The sequence below is a fragment of the Rattus norvegicus genome, chromosome 14 (assembly GCF_036323735.1).
Source record: "Rattus norvegicus strain BN/NHsdMcwi chromosome 14, GRCr8, whole genome shotgun sequence".
Classification (NCBI taxonomy): Eukaryota; Metazoa; Chordata; class Mammalia; order Rodentia; family Muridae; genus Rattus; species Rattus norvegicus.
The window spans coordinates 107,726,941-107,746,170 of record NC_086032.1 but is presented as its reverse complement, the minus strand read 5'-3'; the positions used below and the strand labels follow the sequence as shown (position 1 = coordinate 107,746,170).

General features: G+C 43.6%; 1 protein-coding gene across 10 annotated transcripts in view; it reads left to right on the top strand.

Moving 5' to 3' along the window:
- Eml6 (EMAP like 6) overlaps positions 1 to 19,230 on the top strand; it is a 354,900-nt gene that overhangs the window by 260,622 nt on the left and 75,048 nt on the right. For 9 of the 10 annotated variants that reach the window (XR_010057763.1, XR_010057765.1, XR_010057762.1 and 6 more), the window contains 4 exons: positions 765 to 853; positions 2,372 to 2,548; positions 9,777 to 9,978; positions 10,091 to 10,217. Coding sequence is in view for 5 of the 10 variants with exons in the window: in XM_063273849.1 (XP_063129919.1) it covers positions 765 to 853; positions 2,372 to 2,548; positions 9,777 to 9,978; positions 10,091 to 10,217 (595 nt within the window). In the remaining 5 variants the exon portion in view is untranslated. Of the gene's footprint in view, positions 1 to 764; positions 854 to 2,371; positions 2,549 to 9,776; positions 9,979 to 10,090; positions 17,441 to 17,532; positions 19,121 to 19,230 lie in introns of those variants that run through there. The other variant, XR_010057766.1, reaches the window with a different exon arrangement.

The following is a 19,230-nucleotide window of genomic DNA, read 5'->3' as shown; positions in this document are numbered from 1 at the left end:
GGATGGCTGAAAGGCCGATCACTCAATTGCTTGAAGATAGCATTTTTCTCCTTTTGATGTTTTCAGATGACAAAGTTGGGAGGGACAGTATTTGTAGCTTGCTTTGTGTGTCCCTAACTTGAAAGGCAGATTTAGAATTTATAACTAAGCAAATGCAATTCCCATGTGAATCTCAGTTCTGATGCCAGACTTGTGACAGATTGTTCGCCTTTACCTCTTAATACATAGCAATGGGGGAAATGCGTGGAAATTTTATTTTGTAAAATTAGACCTTGAGGCTGGAGAGATGGCTCTTCAGTTAAGAGCAATGGCTGCTCTTCCAGAGGACCAGGGTTCAATTCCCAGCACTCACATGGCAGCTCACAACTGTCTATAACTCCAGTTCCAGAGGATCTGACACCCTTGCACACACATTCAGGCAAAACATCAATGCACATAAAAATAAACAAATCTTTTTTAAAAAAATCAGTTCTATTTTAGTGCTGCCGAGCAAACAGCAGACTTGATTCTTGTTATTTGACAGGCACTCAAAGTTAAATTTTAGGAGATCCATGTTTTTGTAAATTAGAGCTTGGGGGATTATTCCATGCTATGTGTTGATATTTATGTGCTTTTTGGAATAATGTAACATACTTTCAACTCAATTGATTAAACAAACTATAATGAATAAATTGTGGCAGCTCTGATTAGTATCTTACAACAAAATGATTAATGCACAATTTAATTTGTTCTCTTATTCCTACCATTTATTTATATCGTAACAGGGAAATTACTGCAAGTTAATTCAGGTGCCAAAGAACAGCTTTTCTTTGAAGCTCCAAGAGGCAGAAGACACACAATAAGGCCGTCAGAGGTAACTGCCTTACATAAAGATTTTAAAGGTATTTGGGACTGGAGTTGGCTCCATGGTTAACAGCACTGCTGCTCTTCTAGAAGACCTGGGCTCGATTCCTAGCATCCACATGGCAGCTCACACATGTCTCTAACCCCGAGCTTCAGGGCTTCTGACACCCTCACACAGACAAACATATAGACAAAAAAGATGAAAGTAAATGGCAATATATTTAGGGCTGGTTAAAAACGTGGATTCTAATCAAACCTGTCAATTTTAATTATGAACTCAGGTCACCCTCTATCTTTACACCTTTTTTTTTTTTTTTTGGTTCTTTTTTTTGGAGCTGGGGATCGAACCCAGGGCCTTGCGCTTCCTAGGCAAGCACTCTACCACTGAGCTAAATCCCCAACCCCAACCTTTTAATTTCTTAAATATGAACCATTGATCTGTTTTCCTGGCTGCTGAGGACACAGGCTGACCTTGTCATGGAGATGGTGCCTGCTGTTTAGTTTTCCTGAGGATGCTGTATGCTAACTAATGAGCAGCCCGTTTCCCTTTCCCCTCACCATGCCATTTTGTGCGATGCTTTTTATGACTGTAAATGTTTTAGGTATTTCACAGTGTTCATTTGTAATAATAAGCAATATTATCCATAACAATAATGAAGGATGCCTTTTGAAACAGAAGTCCAACTAGTCCAATGCCGAACTATTTTCTTTCCCATGTCTTCCCTATATCCTTTGCTCCATAAGTAATTTTTCAATATCTGAGATCAGGCCTATGAGAAAGGTAGGGTCTGGAATGTGCTGCTAAGACTGGCAGTCTTATCAGTCCTCAGAAACATCACCATGGAAGGACAGAAGTGACTCTACAGTTATCCTCTGACTTCCCTACATACGTTGTAGCATGTGAGCACCCCCCACTCACAAGTATGTATATCCATATACCAAATGTAAGAAAATATCCTTTTATCTACCAGCCCAATAATTCCTACCCAGAAGCAATTTCCACCCCAGGAACATTTGTCATTGTCCATGGAGAAGGACAATACTGGCATCCAAGGGGTGAAGGCTTCGAATGCTGTTAAACATGGCTGTCTTCAGTGTGATGAAAATATCCGATCTAGTTCACAGACTATATAGTGATTAAAAATCTAGTTAAAATCTTACAAACCTGTATGGTAGTCTGAGTTCCATAATTCCAAAGTATGCTTTGGTCAGGAAAAAAAATTGAGTATATTTGACAGTAGAGTTTGCTTGTTGAGAAATGATGTTATAAGTATGCAGCTCTATTGCTGGATACGATGCTTGTGCCACTGGAATATTAGCACTTGGAATGTTCAAGGCCAGCCTGGGTTATAGAATGGCTCATAAAAAAAGAAAGGAAGACAGACAGTGGCGACTAATTATTAGAGCATCTCATCACCCAGCACAAGTGCCTGCTGTCCCAAAGTGAGTCCTTCAAAACATCACCCCTCCTAAATAAAACAAAAAGAAATGAGTCTATAAAAATGATCACCCTGTTCATTCCCTGCAGACTGAGAAGATAGAATGGGACACATGGACCTGTGTCCTGGGGCACACCTGTGAAGGAATCTGGCCTGCTCACAGCGACGTGACTGATGTCAATGCTGCCAGCCTTACCAAAGATGGCTCTCTCTTAGCCACTGGGGATGACTTTGGTTTTGTGAAGCTTTTTTCATATCCTGTCAAGGTAATATTGTATGTTTGATATAAATTTCATCTACTCCATTAGTTACTCTAAGTACCTGTTGTTCCTGAGTGGTTCTTTTTATTTGAATGCATAAATAGTCAAAATGTATTTATCACTTCTGTAATGTTGTGTAGAAACTTCCCTGATGCTGTTTTTAAGTGGATGAGTTTATTGAAGTTCCCATGATATAGTGGTCCCCAAATACCATGGTCAAACTCCCAGTGGCCAACCACTTAAAGAAAACTGAGTCCTTCCCTACCTGCATCCCTGCCAGAAGCTATCAACTGTGGAGAGCAACACATCGGAGTCCTTATCACAATTTGTAAGCATCCTCTTCATTAGCTTCCTGTCTAGGCTGCTACTTTTGGGAGCTGGGGGTAGTAGAGGTTGTCACAGAAACCTTCTATACCTCTCATTCTCCACTGTGAGACTGCTATCATCAGTACCACTGCAAAAGTAGCTTCCCTGCCCTTTACAGTCAGCGGGAGCCCAGATCTGGACTTCCACGTGGTTTCTGGTAACAACTGTGTCAACATGGTCTGGTGGCAGTACAGGGAATCAACATGGCCCTCTGCCACTGCACAGACCATGGACTTTGTTGGCAAGACAGCCCCCAGATGCAACAGGACCACAGACCCAAATATGACCTTGGTGGCAGCATGAACCACAGACATCAACACAGCCTCAGGCAACAGTACAGGCCACCCACATCAACATGGATTCTGGAGGCAACCCAGACAGCAGACACTAATATGGCCTCCTGTGGTAGCACAAACTACAGATATCTACCTGACCTCTAGGGGTAACACAGGCCTCAGACATACACATGGCCTCCTGGAGCAGCAAGGTCCATAGAGGTCTTTCAAGGAGGTCCAATCCAGAACATGAACTATTCTTCATCCCAGACATCCTGTCATTGCTCAGAGCCAGGGCAAACCTGAGGCTGCACAGTGTGTTTTGGGGACTGAGTCTGCACACGTTTCCAGGCTGCTGCACACCACCATGAGCCCCACTCAGCAACTACATGTTCCCCAGTCCACCGTAGCCTTCTTACATCTGTCACCGATGTAGCGTCTCTAGTTCTACCTCTCTCCACTGTACACACGCCACTCTGTTCCTCTTATCTTTCTCACTTCTGTCTTATATTTTATTCATAATATATATTATATTATATTCATGGTAGTAGCATTGGAGACTGCAGTGTGTCACTATATACATATATGTATATGTGTGTATGTACATGTACATGTACATGTGCATGTGCATATGTATTTGTATATCCTGCTGCTGCCCAGAGTCAGGGTGATGTTACAACTAGGCAGGAAATCCAGGGATAGGTTTTGTGTGAGCTCCTAGTTGCCGCACACCTCCCTGCCCTCAATAATCACCTCTCTGACGACCTTTCTGCTTGTAGCTTACAGGCAAGCACCACAGCTATTGCACCACCCCCCCCCAGTGCTGGCAAGACTGCTGAGCTTGTAGAAAGTGGTGCCTGCACGTTCTATCTCCCAGCAGGGCAAACTGCACAGACTGCAGACATGGTATTTCTATGCTGGGGGCTGGCCACTCCTATTCAGTGTTGCCTTGTTTCTGTGGAATCTCCAGGCTGAAGCGCATCTCCCTGCTGATGAATTAGCAGCCCTTTGTGCTTGTAGCCTGCTAGTTAGGGCAGCACTGAAGTGTGTAAGTTCACCATTCTCTACCCTACTCAGCTCCTTCCTTCTTTCCTTCCTCCCTCCCTCCCTCTTCCTCCTCCCCTTCCCTCTCTCCCTCCTTCCTTCCTTCCTTCCTCCTTCCTCCCTCCCTCCCTCCTTCCCTCTCTCCCTCCTACCTTCCTCCCTCCCTCCTCCTCCTCCTCTTCCTTCCTTCCTTCCTTCCTTCCTTCCTTCCTTCCTTCCCTCCTTCCTTTGTTATTGTGGTTGCTGCTGCTGCTGCTGCTGCTGCTGCTGCTGCTGCTGCTGCTGCTGCTGCTGCTGCTGTCATTGTCCCAGAGCTACTATGGGATCTGTAAACTCCTCCTTTTGACCCAGTGTCATCTCTCTCCTTGCCCTTCACACCCTTCAGAGCCTCCCTAGAGCTCTCAGACTCCTTGGTGCTCTGCAGCAGATGCCAGGGGCCCCACTCTTGTTGCCCCGTTAGCTTCCGTTGATAATAGGCATTAGTAAACTCTGAGCTGAGCTACTGTTTGTAGCCTGCACTCTCTGCCTCCTGATCACTGGCATATGTTTCCAATCTTCTAACAGCATTTGCATATAGGAAGATTATATCCGGTAGGCTCAGCTCCCCCTGCCTGGGAATCTCAGAGCTTCCTTCATTCAATCTCAGCATTTCCCACAAGCCTCTAGCTGCCTCTCCTTCTATGCTAATATTATCAGCATCTTCTTCAGCTACCTAGAGTTGAACCATTGCTTTAAGGTATGAACTGGCTAGTTCACAGGACACCTGTACTATTAGCTTCTTTGTTTTGATTTTATAGTTTCACTGAATAAAATTAAAATGGTACCAGTCGAGTTGAAGCCATAGCTGAGCCATACATGTAGCTATCATTTTTATAAGTGTTCCCAGCCTGTACTTACAGAACTGAGTTTCTAAAAATCTGGTTATAGCTCTTTGTATCTATACTGAGAAATTTTTTTATCTTATTTAACGTGTCTGCCCTACCCACATCTTTCAAATGCGTTTGAAATGCTTATTCCAGTCCAGTGCCATGCCATCTTGATTTCATGGTGTTATTTCTAAATTGTAGAAAGTGGTAACAGCCAAACACCAGTGCCAGACACCCCCATCAATATCCATTCCACGTGTCAATTCACATTTATTTTCAATTCTGCAACTAATAGCAGATATTTAAAACTCTCTAGCTGTATAGTGCGGTAGCCTCCTCAAAGACATCATTAAAATACTTGGTGAGACCAAGTATTACAGCCAGACAGTAAGCCCAGGCTGTAAACATGGCACTTGAAAGGCAGGCACAGGATGAGTGAGCTTAAGGCCACCCAGAAAGTTTGAGACCAGTCAGGGTTATATGAGACCCTGTCTCAAAACGAGCATACAGTAAAGAAGGATTAAACATATAGCTGAAAGCTGTGTTTATTGTGCCTTGGTTGTCTCCAGTCTCTGCTAATGATTGACCCAATAGAAAACATGAAATCGGTACCCATGATTCCTGCCTGTTCGTCTCTGAACCTTGCTGAACTCCTGTCTAAGATCTCTTGCACAAGCTTATGAATCCACACTTCCCAATGCCTACTAGTTTGCTCTGTTGGGTGAAGGAGCCTTCTTATATGTGATGGCAGCTCTTCTGACTTCTAAATTCCTCAAATGCTAGCAACATTCTTTGTGGCCACATTTGACAGTACATGGAATCATGGGCTGGTTTGCCCTTTCTGCTTTGAAGCACACTCCCTTTGAAAGAAAAATAAGTAAATTTACTGTCTGTTAATATACCATCTGATCTAAGAGGCCTTCTCAACATTCCTCTATCTTTCTTGTTTTTACTGAAACCAAGGTTTATGCAAAACTAACACATTTAAAATCAAACACGAGAATTCTTTCCGCACCCACTTGAGATCCTTGGGATGCTTTTTGTTTTACTTCTTTGTTACTAGACCTGGTCAGATCACCATTGTCAAAAGCCTTTTTCAGTGGTTGTGCCCAGTGTAGACATCCTTCCCTACCCCCCCCACCTCCCAGCCTTGCCTATCTGATCACAGTTCAATTGTCAGCAGCCATTCTCCTTGATTCTTCTATTTAATATTTTATATGTGTGTGTATGTGTTGTGTATGTGTACGTGTTTGCATATGGAGACCAGAGGTCAATGTTAGTATCTTCCTCTGTTGCTTTACAATTTGTCTTTAATTTAAAAATAAAAACAAAAAACCTTGGTGCATGGGTGTTTTGCCTACATATATTTAGGTTCCATGAATATATTTATGTCCTTGGAAGCCAGGGGGCATCCAGCCCCCTGGAATTGGAGTTATAGATGTTGTGGGAATCAAACCTGGGTCCTCAGAAGGAGCACCCTGTGTTCTTAACTCATATCTCCAGGCCTCTCCCTTAGTTTGCTAGTCAGGATCCCGCCCTAAGCCTAGAACTTACTAGAGTCACTAACTAGCAAGCTCCAGGGACCTTCCTGTTTCACTCGTCATGCCCAATTCAAAGTCAAGTCATCCAAATTCAAGTCCTCATTCATGTGGGAAGGCATTGATTGGCTGAGTCATCGCCTCAGCTCTCCACTCTTCATTTAAAATGAAATTGCTTTTAGGACAATTTTTTCTAATTGTTATACCTTGGTTTTAGTAGACTCAAAGTTTAAGAAATACTTAGCTAAAACCTTGTGGTACTATTGGATTTTACTCTTTTTCTAGGAAGTTCATCTGCCATTTCTCCAGCCTGTCCAGGCAGGATGCCTGGGGCAATCATTTGAAGCTGTGCCCTGTCTTCTGTCTTACAGAGTTCCAGGGCAGGACCTTAGGTATTACACGAAAAGCAAAACTAAAAAAGGGCAGAAATAAGCAAGTACAGCTACACTAAAAACAGTATGTACAACAACGGAAATGATCAATGAAATAAAAATCAGTCAGAACACATTCCTAATATAATAATAATAAAGGACTAGTATCCAAAACATATAAGGAAATCAACAGAATTCAGATCTAAGGTGGTACTGTGCTTGCCTGGCCTAGTACTAGTTTTAGTTGTCAGAACCTTGAAATAGCAAATAGAACGCATGGCTTACACTTGTAGGTGTTGAGGAGCCCTCATACTGTCTTCCTTGGTGCTGCACTAATTTGCATTCTCACCAACAGTGTCCCCATTCCCCATACCCTCCCAATTGTTGTTGTTGTTGTTGTTGTTGTTGTTGTGTCTTTGGGGCAGCCATTGTCCTGACATACATGTCGTTATCTCACTGTGATTTCTATTTGCTTGCCCTGGTGAGTGTGGTCCAGAAGCTCTCCATGCCCGTCCCCCATTTCCATGCTGTTCCTTTCACTTTTGCAAAAATGTCTGTTCAGGTCTTTGTGTCCCTCCCCTATACTCCTCCCCCATCTCTCTTTTTCTTTCTGTCTCTGTCTTCCTCTCTAGTTCACTTTTATTATTTTAAAAACTATGTGTGCTCTTACTCTCTTCTCTTCCCTGCTCTTCCTCTTTGTCCCTTCTCTCCCCATCCCCCTTCCCTCCACGTAGCCTTTACTTCTCCCCTCTTCTACTCTTCCCTCATTAAACCTCTCAACATGGAAAACAAAACAAAACAAAACAAACAAACAAACAAAAAAACGATGGTGTATATGAAAACAAATACCCTCAGAGGCCACAAAGGGAACTTTAGGTCTCCTGGAACTTTGTTAAAGGTGTTTTGAGTGCCTAACATGGGTACTAAGACTAGAACTCCAGTCTTAGCTATCACTTGGGTATCACTCTTGGCTATATCCGGCTGGCCTTGAACTTGCTGTACCACCATACCTAGTTCCCTTATGTTCTTTTAATCCAGTTTTTCTAACTCACTTCCTTTACCCAACTGGTGCACACTATATGGAAGTTGCTTCTCCAGTACTCAGACCCAGAGCACTGGAACAAATTCACTATTCACTATTCAGATCTGTTGAACAAATTGACTATTAACAAGTAAATGTTTCCTCCCTCCAAACACACTGTAGCCCTGACTCCACTGGGACTGTGTTTGAAGATGGGGCTTTACAGAAGTGAGACTGGATGAGCATGGAGCACTGTCTGACAGTCAGTGGACTGAGCTAGAGTGTCATACGTGTAAGGTCTGCCTGGTCTGTGTAATGTAACCTGCTTCAGACATGATGTCTGTGGTTCTTATTTCTGCCACACAATGCTTTCCCTACAAACTCCATTTGTAGCTACTATATTTTAAATAGTCTCCTTGGTCATTTTACCACTGTTTCACGAAGCAGTGTTGTTGTTGTTGTTGCTACTGTTGTTGTTGTTGTTGCTGCTGCTGCTGCTGCTGTTGTTTTTCTGAGTTAGTAGCCATATCTTGTAGGCATTGTTCTTCACTTGGCAAATATATTCCTATTGTATTCATTTTTACAGTTGCAAGCCTTCCTTGCAAAAATGTGTGCTCAGGTCATTTGTTTAATTTTTGTTTCTTATTTTTATTACTTTTAAAGTATGTGTTTATATGTACATGAGTGGATGGGGGTGTATACATGAGTGCAGTTGCCTTTAGAAGCCAGGAGATAATAGGGTTTTTGTTTTGTTTTGTTTTGTTTTGTTTTGTTTTGTTTTTTGCAATTACTGCCTGCCTGTTGGTTTGTCTGGTCTTCTCACTCTCAGTGCTTTCTTGAGGAGTTTCCAAGTGAAGAGGAAGGGTTGGCCAGATCTAGAGATCTGTAGGTTTGCAGCCCCAAGTGCCTGCCCCATTTCCTGCCATGTGTCTTGCTGTTTCAGGCTTCCTAGTACACCAGTTCAAAACCCCAGGGAAGCCTCTTATCAGTTATATGCTAAAGTTTTCACCTGGGAAGCCAGCTTCTGGCTCCTGGCCTGGTGTAGGATAGAAACCCCACCTCTTTAAGTGGCTCCCACGGGAGCCATTTTTGCCATGATTCTCTGTAGCCTGAAATGGAAGCTCTTCCTGGTGCCAACATTGGCTCCCCAGCACTTGTCAGGATAGCCCTAGGACAGCCACAGTCGTGCTGACCCTCCACCCCTCACCATTGCTGAGATAGTGGAACAGCCTGCGTCCTACACTCGAAAAGCTTCCAGTAATGTCTTGAAAACTGAATTATATTCATTTAGATTTCCTAGTGGAAAGGAGACTGCTTTATCTTTAAAACAGTTCTTTAAGTGACTTCTGGGTTAGAGATGCTTTTACAAGTTCCAGGATGAAACTGTTTTAAACATTACTTGAGGTCCCTTGCTGCCTTCTATCCTTGCCAGTATGTAAATGTAAATATGTAAATATGTAAGACCCACTGTGGGGAGTGGCTACAGAAGTGTCAATCAGGAGTTCAGAGAGACATGGTAACAAATGGTTTGTATTTCCTTAGTTCCCAAATCCACCTCAAAAATACCTGTTGAAGACCTACTGAGAGCCAGTCTTAAGGGGAGACCATTTACAGCATGCATGGAGCATGTATTCTTATGATACTGGCAAAATTAGAAAACTAGAAAATGAACAGTTTTGTTACATCCTAGATAACAGCAACAGGAATAATTAGGCATTGACTGGTAACTGCCACTTTCTGGCTTTGTTTGCAGGGACAGCATGCAAGATTTAAGAAGTATGTGGGGCACAGCGCACACGTTACCAACGTGAGGTGGTTGCACAATGACTCTGTGCTGCTCACGGTAGGAGGAGCTGACACAGCCTTGATGATCTGGACCAGGGAATTTGTGGGGACTCAGGAGAGCAAGCTGGTTGACAGTGAGGAGTCAGACACAGACGCAGAAGAAGACGGAGGTGAGCCCCAATCAGCCATGTGCTTTCCGTTATGGTGGTACGTTTTTTGTCTGGTACCCTCCTAAACACTTGAAAGCCATGTAACACCCCCAATCTCTTTCTGATGTTTGAGGCTATGACAGCGATGTTGCTAGAGAGAAAGCCATTGACTATACCACCAAGATCTATGCTGTCAGCATCAGGCAAATGGAAGGCACCAAACCACACCAGCAGCTAAAAGAGGTGTCCATGGAAGAGAGGTACGGTGTTTGCAAGGTCCGCTTGCATTTCTTATACCTGACAGCAAACCGATTTGAACTAGTACATCTTATTTGCCCTGTAATTTGGCCGAAGTGAGACCTTTTTTTTATCTGCCTAGAGTCTTAACACAGACTTAAGTTGAAGGAAGTTGACCAGTGCCCTCACACAAGCCGAAAGTCATTCAAAATTATACAGATTGGTTGTTGTGTGTGGTTTGGATAGGTAAGAAATTTGGTTGGACTAGGTTTCCCTGACAAGGGGAGGAAGCAAGGGACCCCAAAGGATGTTCTGAATGCACACTTAACAAGACACCACATTGATCAGCAGGGTAGGAGCAGGTCATGACTTTGAAGTGAGTGGAATCTGTGGGACTCACCTCCCATTCTGACCAGTCTTTCTTTGACACTTTGTCAATGGATATGCTTTCTCTTACTGCATCCCCACTGTGCAGGAGGCTGGAATTGCTAGACCTGACCTGCTTGATTTCTGTCGCCCGAACATCGTCGCATAGACAGTGAACTTCTAATGCTATTTTGTGCCTGTCTGATTCCCAGTTTTAAGTACTGACAAGACAAATGACCAAGCACTGTATAATTTTAAAATACCAAGTTCGTAATTACATAATTGACTATGTTCCTAGTTGGTAAGAGGAGATATTGGATAGAAACTAGAATCTGAAGAGAATCTCAGAGATCTGACGCACCTCGGGAGAGTTGTCTGTGGGTTCTTTTCGTTGCGGTAGGCTGAATGGTCACAATGACCCCCACACCACACTGGGAGATTCGTGGATTTGCTGTTTATAGAGCCTTCTGACCAATAAAGCTATGTGGTAGACAAGACGTTCCCTACTTACTCTTAAGATGTGGCTTAAGATCCAACCTCTTGCCTCAGTTCAGTGATAGCTTTACTGTAGCTGTCAGTAAAGATGCACGAAACAGAAAAACCCTAATTCTCCCCCTGCATCTTTAAATATGCTACAGTACTAATGGAAAATTTTCTTTTGCTTAAAAGATAGAATTTTTGGTAGCGGTTTTTAAAATATAGTTTCTTTTTCTGAAAGTGGCTACAAGGAAAATTAATGTTTAAAGGACTTAATCCTAAAAACTGAACAAATAAACACACACACACACACACACACACACACACACACACACACACACACACAAATGCAAGCCACTTAACTGATCCATCCAAGAAAGGCATTTGGTCTGGGTCAGATCTTTTTAAAAATAAAGTATCCGACCTCTCCAATTTCACTTTCCATTGTCAGTGGGATCGGCTTGCCCATCTTTCCAAGAGTGTTCAAGCTGGTTCTATAAAACTCAGTGGTGTATCACACTAAAGCTCAGACCACTCAACTAAGATCCAGCCATGTAAACACTGTTCTGAGGTCCTGGTCCCTCATCTGATTCAGGTGTAGCCCATGATCACACAACCGCTCCTGGTCTCACGGCCTCTTTGCACAGCTGTACAAAATCCATGCTGCCTAATTGAATATGAGATGGCGATGAGGAGGCCAATAGTTTTCCACTTTAAGATTACATTTTTGAACACACCTTATTTTCTTTATTGTTCCATATTGAAGAGTTGCTATACATTAGGGTACACTGAATTGAATCTTTATTTTTTAAAAACAAGAAGAAAAACTTCATAGAATTATGAGCAAGTACTTTTCTACTGGCACTTTAAAAAATAACTCACCCTTGAACCCTTGAATGCAGTGAAGAAAACATATGGGAAAGAAAACCATTTTAAGATAAGTATAGGCCAGCAATTTCCTTGATAACAAAACAAACAAACAAAACATTCGAGAGCCCCAGTTTGTAGAAGGGCTTTTAACCACAGAGATAGTAGCAGCTACATGTCATGCTGGGAGCTGAGTGTGCCCAGTAACCAGTTAACCTGTAGGGAGAAAAATCATAATCTCAACTAAGCAGTCTCTCCCCATCTTGGTCAGTAATTTTAGGGGGTTCGACCTCAGAGATAAGACTAGGCAGCTTGTGACCACAGAAGACAGAAGTATAGGGCAGGTGGTGCCTTCAGGAAATTAGTGAGAATCCACAATGAGAGAGAATGGGGGGGGTGCTGAGGCCTTGAAGCCAGGAGTGACAATAAATCATGTATTACAACGTGGCTTCATGAGTTCTAGCCTCCTGTGAAAGAGGGGGAAGAACGAGTGGTGCCTCCTGTATCAGGAGCACTACACCAAGCAGTACCCAGCTTCTCCCAGGGAGTGTTAGGGCCAGTGCCTTCCTTTGGCTCCTTCAAGCTTTATTGATTTTTCTTGTCCCCGAGGTGTGTAATACTGAAGGTACCTGGAGCAGGACATATACCAGTGACAGTGAAAGAGACAAGCACCAGAGCACTGCTCCATGCAAGGACTTTGACTTTGTCTCCTAACTACGCTCCAGGCATCTGAGTCTAACTGAATCCCTTCCCACCCTGCTCCCTGAGAAGAGTGCAGCAGCTGTCACACTGAGAAAAACATGCTGGCTGACAGCTGCACAGTTTGCATCAATCATTTGGAAGCAACTGAACTTTTAAGTTTCTAAGACAGCCATGAATTGTTTCTAATTACATTTAGATATTTAAAATAGCTGTGAGACTACATGATGCCTTCTTGTGCAACTTCTAACATATTGTGACTTTTATGCTTCAAAAGTCATATGACCTTCAGTTCCAATATTTTGGGAATTGAGAAAGTTGAGGAAAAAAAAATAATTTCCCTGAAGAGAACACCAGGCCACACTTAGCGAATGTGAAATATGCCAATCACATTTCAGCTTTGCCCCAGCTTGCCATATGGCTCCTCCGCTTGGATTCCTTCAGGCAGCCCCAACCTTGGATGCAGCCTTAGCAACCTTCTCCTCCCACAGTCAGCTCTGCTGACCCCTCCCATGCGCTGAAACCAGTCAGAAGCAGAAAGGCTGGAAGAACCTATGGATGCTGCCCATAAGGGGTGGGTAGTGGGAAGGAGAAAGGCAGGAGATGTAGGTAGGGTACACAATTCCAAAACATTCTCCCTTATTGCTTTTGCTAACCGAAAATCAACAGCTTTTACACAGGTTCTGGGATTCAAACTTGGGTCCTCATGCTTGCATAGCAAGCTCTTTACCCACTGAGCTATGTCCTTAAGCCAACCATTTATTTTATTTTTTTACTTATTCACTTTACATCCCACTCACTAGCCCCCCTCCTGGTCATCCCCTCCCACAATCTTTCCCCCATTCCCTCTCCCCTTCTACTCTGGGTGTGTAGGGGCCTCTGGGTATCCCCCACCTGGCACCTCAAGTCTCTGTGAAGCTAGGTGCTTCTTCTTCCAATGAAGCCAGACAAGGCAGCCCGGCTAGAAGAGCATAGCCCACTGACAGGCATTAGCTTTGGAATAGTCCATGTTCCCATTGCTCAGGATCCACATGAGGGCCAGGCTGCACATCTGCTAAGTGTGTGCGTGGAAGCTTAAGTCAAGCCTATGTGTGTTCTTTGGTTGGTGGTTCAAATTTTGAGAGCCCCAGGGGTCCAGGTTAGTAGACTTTGTTGGACTTCCTGTGGAGTTCCTATTCCCTTTGGGGCCCTCAATCCTTCCTCCTACACTTCCATAAGAGTCCCTAAGCTACATCCACTCTTTGGCTATGGGTGTCAGTATCTGAGTCAGCTACTGGGTGAAGTTTCTCAGAGGACAAGCAACATGCTCCTGTCTGTAAACATAACAGAGTATCATTAATAGTGTTAGGGATTGGTGCCTGCCCATGGGATGGGTCTCAAGTTGGGCCGGTTATTGATTGGCCATCCCCTTGGCCTCTGCTCCCTCCCCCAACTCCAGCCATTTATTTTTAAGTGCCTACTATTTGGCACAGGTATTAAGACTGGAGAGACTAAGTTCAGTGACTAAGAGCACTGGTTGCTCCTGTAGAAGACCCAGATTTGATTCCCAGCACCCACATGGCAGTTCACAACTATTTGTAACTCCAGTTCCAGGGAATCTGACATCCTCTTCTAGCCTCTGTGAGCACCAGGCACACATACAATGAATGTGTATACATGCAGGCAAAATGCCCATATACATTTAAAAATAGTAACAAAAGTTTTAAAAGTCTAAACTGTGTGGAAGGTGGTAACAATAGAGGTTTTTATTTACTATATTCAGTTGGACCCAGCGTTCAGACAGAAGCCTGCTTTCAAGGTAAAGCCACAGCATGAGCACAGCCTGGGCTCTGTTATGAAAACTGGCAGTCTTTTAAGCCAGTTTTCTCTCTGCGCACATATGGAAAGCCTACACTTTTTCAGACCCTTCGTTAATAAGCACCAAGGCTCATAGCTTTTGGTGACCTAACCCCGGATAAATAAAGGATCTAGGGCTCTCACTCTCTGCCTCTACACACTGTTTCTGACATTCTTGTGCTATTAAGGTCCTTGTCACCTGTGACTAAGCAGGCTCAACCCAACCTTCTTTGTGTTCTTCTCCCAGAAGCTGCCTAACCCGTGGTCACAAATCAAAATCTTGCTTGATCTGAGGCATCGTTTCCTTTGCTCAGAAAGGTCTTGGGCTGGCAGCTTTGTTTAGCCTGAAAAACGCATTTCTCCTTGTAAAAAATGGATGAAGTAGCAAAGTTTGTAATGTTTGAACCTTGTCTTAGCACCAGTTTATGTACTCACTAGCTGTGAATAACTATAGAATTATGGCATTCATTTTAGTTGCTAGTGTCTCAGATATGTTTAATGTTTTTACATTTGTTCATTTATTTGTGTGGAGGGGGAAGGTACACTTGTGACACTGAGAAAATCACAGGACAGTCTGTAATAACCAGTTCTTGCCTTCTGTCATTCTGTCCTGAAAGCTAAACTCAGATCTTTGGGCTTGGCAGTTTCCCTGCTGAGCCTCTCAATGGCTCTGATCAGACAGATTTGGTCTGGATACTCAGCTGGTGTGTGTGTGTGTGTGTGTGTGTGTGTGTGTGTGTGTGTGTGTGTGCATGCGCATGCACAGTGGAAGGAGAGTGGGCAGTACATTAATCACCACTTTATTTTCTAAAAAGCTTTTAAATGACAAATTATTTGTGTATCATACTACAATATTACATTGTAATACAAAAGCACTTTTATATTATGTTTCTCATTGTTGTGGCAAACCTGACAAGAGCAGCTGCATTAGTCAGCACCCTCTAGAGGAACAGAACTAGAAGAATGAATATATATTTAAAGAGAAACTTATTGGAATGGCTTAGGCAAGGCAATCAGTCCAACAATGGCTGTCTCACACTGAAGAGACAGAGCCCAGCCGTGACTCGTCTCTGAGGCTGGATGCTCATGAGGTCCAATATGGTGCTAAAGGCCTGAGGCATTACTGAAGAGCCACTGATCTTTACTCCCCATCGGAGCTCAAAGAAGCAGGTTCTAATATCAGCAAAGGGGTCAGCAGTGGCCACAGCAGACTAGATGAACTCTCCAGTTAGAGCAATGGCCAAGAGAGTAAGGAACACAAAATGTTCCTTCTTCAAGGTGCTTTTATCTGCCACATGAGCAGAAAGTCTTCCCAAACCAGTTAAAGCGATGAAGACGTCTTGACATGGGAAGGACCTTGCCTTCAGGCTGCATCTCAGTGGGGCTGTGTGACAGTGGGTGTTCAGGTGGCTTCTCCTTTCCTGTCAGGTTTCTTTCCATGTGTGTTGATGGTGGTAGTGCATACAGCAGTACCCAGTCCCTTGCAATCCCCATAGTGAGTTGATCTTAGCTCTCAGTTCCTTACCTTTCCATAATTCCAGTGTGGACCCTGCAGACAATTCAGTTCTCCTGCAGTGCTCCTCTTTGAGACTTGCCATTTCTCCCTTACCCCTCTCCCAGTCCCTAGCAACAAGAGAGGCCTAACAGCTTTCATATAAGAGACAGTCCCCTTGTTTACATATGGTTTAGTGCCCCTAGATCTGTTCCAAGTGAGCTCTGCTTTCCATTCCTTCTTGGGGACAGAGGAAAAGCTGTCACTTTGCAAACTGCGGTCTACCACAAAGATAGCTCACCCTCCTTGAGTCTCATCAGCCAGGAGGAGGAAATACTTGCTTAGCAGACCAGCACTGACAGGCCAGTGACACATGAGCAGTGAAAGAGCTTACCAAAAGGGAAGAAGGCAGAGGTTTGTAGTTCATTGGCTGCATGGTGTTGGCAGCCATAATGGGTAAGACTCCCCCTATTAGGCCAGTTTCCATGTGGACAGACGGTGTTTCTGTGCCACTGTGTGGCATCTGTTGAAGTCTTACTGAGTAGAGTACGGATATGGGGCTCATATCTGAGTGGATATGCCATAACTTTTTGAAGAATAAATTTCACACTGTTAATTGTTTCTTTTTGAGACTATCAGTATAAGACAGCCTGCGTGTCTAGGAGCCAGACTCCTGATGGGCTGAGGCTGCTTATTAAAGTATTTCTCTGGAACAATGTCATGGCAACCTAAAACAGACTGCAGATAGGGCTTAGCTTCAGGTTAGCTCTTTTTGGTCCCTCCTCAGAAACAACAGCTTCCTTCTTCTAAGCCCAGCTTGCATTCATCCAAGAATGGTACCCATCACATTGAGGTGGCAGGACAAGAATTGGTCATAGCAGGGATTATGAAAAAGAACCTGTAAGAATTCTCCATTTTAGATACATATTCACTCTTCAATCTATGGCATATATTCCTGAGGAAAACAAGGAACTTTTACCAACCCTAAAATTAGATTTTTGAGCTCAAAACACATTTTTTGTTTTGTCTTGTTTTGCATTTATATATGTGTTTGTGTGTGTTTATATGTGTGGGGCACTACTTCTTCCACAATGTGAGTCTGGGGGCCATACACAAGCTTGAGGGTCAGCAGCAAGTGCCTTCATCCACGAGCCTACTCACCAACCCTAGCTATGAGCGCTTTTAAATGAGTGTCTTTACCTGCTAACTGACAGGGGATACCTGCAAATGACCCCAGAGTTCCACTGTGGCATTAATATTTTCCAAACTTTTTAGATACCTATGGTTAAATGGATATGATCTAAAATTTTATTTTGAAGTTTGGCTGTTTATATACCTAAGCAAAAAAAAAACCTAGTTATAAAGGAATGTCTACTACATATACTATAAAGAAGTGTTATAGGGATTTTGTTGGTTGGTTGGTTGGTTAGTTGGTTGATTGGTTGGTTGGTTGGTTAGTTGGTTGATTGGTTGGTTGGTTGGTTAGTTGGTTGATTGGTTGGTTGGTTGGTTAGTTGGTTGATTGGTTGGTTGGTTAGTTGGTTAGTTGGTTGGTTAGTTGGTTGGTTAGTTGGTTAGTTGGTTGGTTGGTTGGTTGGTAGGATTTTTTGAATCAAGTATATCTGTATGTGACTATGCAGGTATTCTCAGAGTTCAGAGGTATTAGACCCCCTAGAGTTGCACTTACAGGCTGTGTGAGGGGTCATGTGTGGGTGCTGGGAACCAAGCTTGGGACTCAGAAAGGCCATGCTAGCAAGTAACCACAGAGCTGTCTCTCTAGCCCTGGTTTTGTTTTCTTGTTTCTGCCCCAAATTGATTGCCTCCTGTAATTCCTTAATAGGTTCATCTGTAACACTGAGACATTTCTACTGTATGCAGACTTTTTCTGTGGGACTCTTGGCTTCCTAACGGTTTGGTCATGGTCCACCATGTAGGTAGCTGGCAGAGTATATTGCACATAGTAGGTAACTGGTACAGTACCTTGCACACAGAGCCTTGCACACAGTAAGTAGCAAGCAAATGCTTCTTAAATGAGTAAGTGGATACATCAGTCTTCCAAAGGCTCTGCAAATCCACTCCTTGTCAGCAGCTGCTTTTACTTTCATTTTATTAGCACCTGTGGTTATGGGAGACAGGTAATCCATGCAGAATCTGGGGATGCCCTAAATGGCTGTGGAGACAGCTTAATACAGCTATTTTTTTTATCTCTATCATATACACATGAAAAACAATGACTTCATGAAATTCTTAGGCAAATGGATGGAACTAGAAAATAAATATCATTCTGAGTGAGGTAACCCAATCACAAAAAAACACACATGGTATGCACTCATTGATAAGTGAATATTAGCCCCAAAGCTTGGATTACCCAAGATTCAATCCACAGACCACATGGAATTCAAGAAGGATGACCAAAATGCGAATGCTTCAGTACCTCTTAGAAGGGGGAACAAAAATACTCATAGGAGGGAATACAGAGACAAAGTTTGGAGAAGAAACTGAAGGAAAGGCCACCCAGAGACTGCCCCACTTGGGGATCCAGCCCATATACAACCACCAAACCCAGACAATATTGCTGATGCCAAGAAGTGCATGCTGACAGGAACCTGATATAGCTGTCTCCTGAGAGGCTCTGACAGAGCATTACTAATACACGGGTGAATGCTAGCAGCAGACCATTGAACTGAGAACGCAGCCCCCATTGGAGGAGTGAGAGAAAGGATTGAAGGGGCTGAAGAGGCTTGCAACCCCATAAGAACAACAATACTAACCAACCAGAACTCCCGGGGATTAAACCACCATCCAAAGAGTACACATGGACAGACCTATGACTCCAGCTGCATATGTAACAGAGAATGGCCTTATTGGGCACCAGTGGGAGGAGAAGCACTTGGTCCTGCCAAGGCTGACCCCCCCCCCATGTATGGGGATGTCAGGGCAGGAAGGGGGTGGTTGGGGAGGGGGTTGAGCCAATGGGAGGAGAGGACCTTGATCCTGTCAAGGCTTGATGCCCCAGTATAAGGGAATGTCAGGGTGGGGAGGGGGAAGGGGTGTGGATGGGAGGGGGAACATCCTCATAGAAGCAGGGGGAGGGGAGTATGGGACAAGGGGGTTATGGATGGGAAACCAGGAAAGGGAATAACATTTGAACTGTAAATAAAAATATTCAATAAAAACAAATAAATAAATAAACATGGTGCATAGAAGCTATGGACAAGATTCAATCCAGATCAGGCAGTCATCACCGGACCGCAAAGCTGGAGGGGCAGAGCCACCTAAGTCCTTTGTAGTTAAAGTCC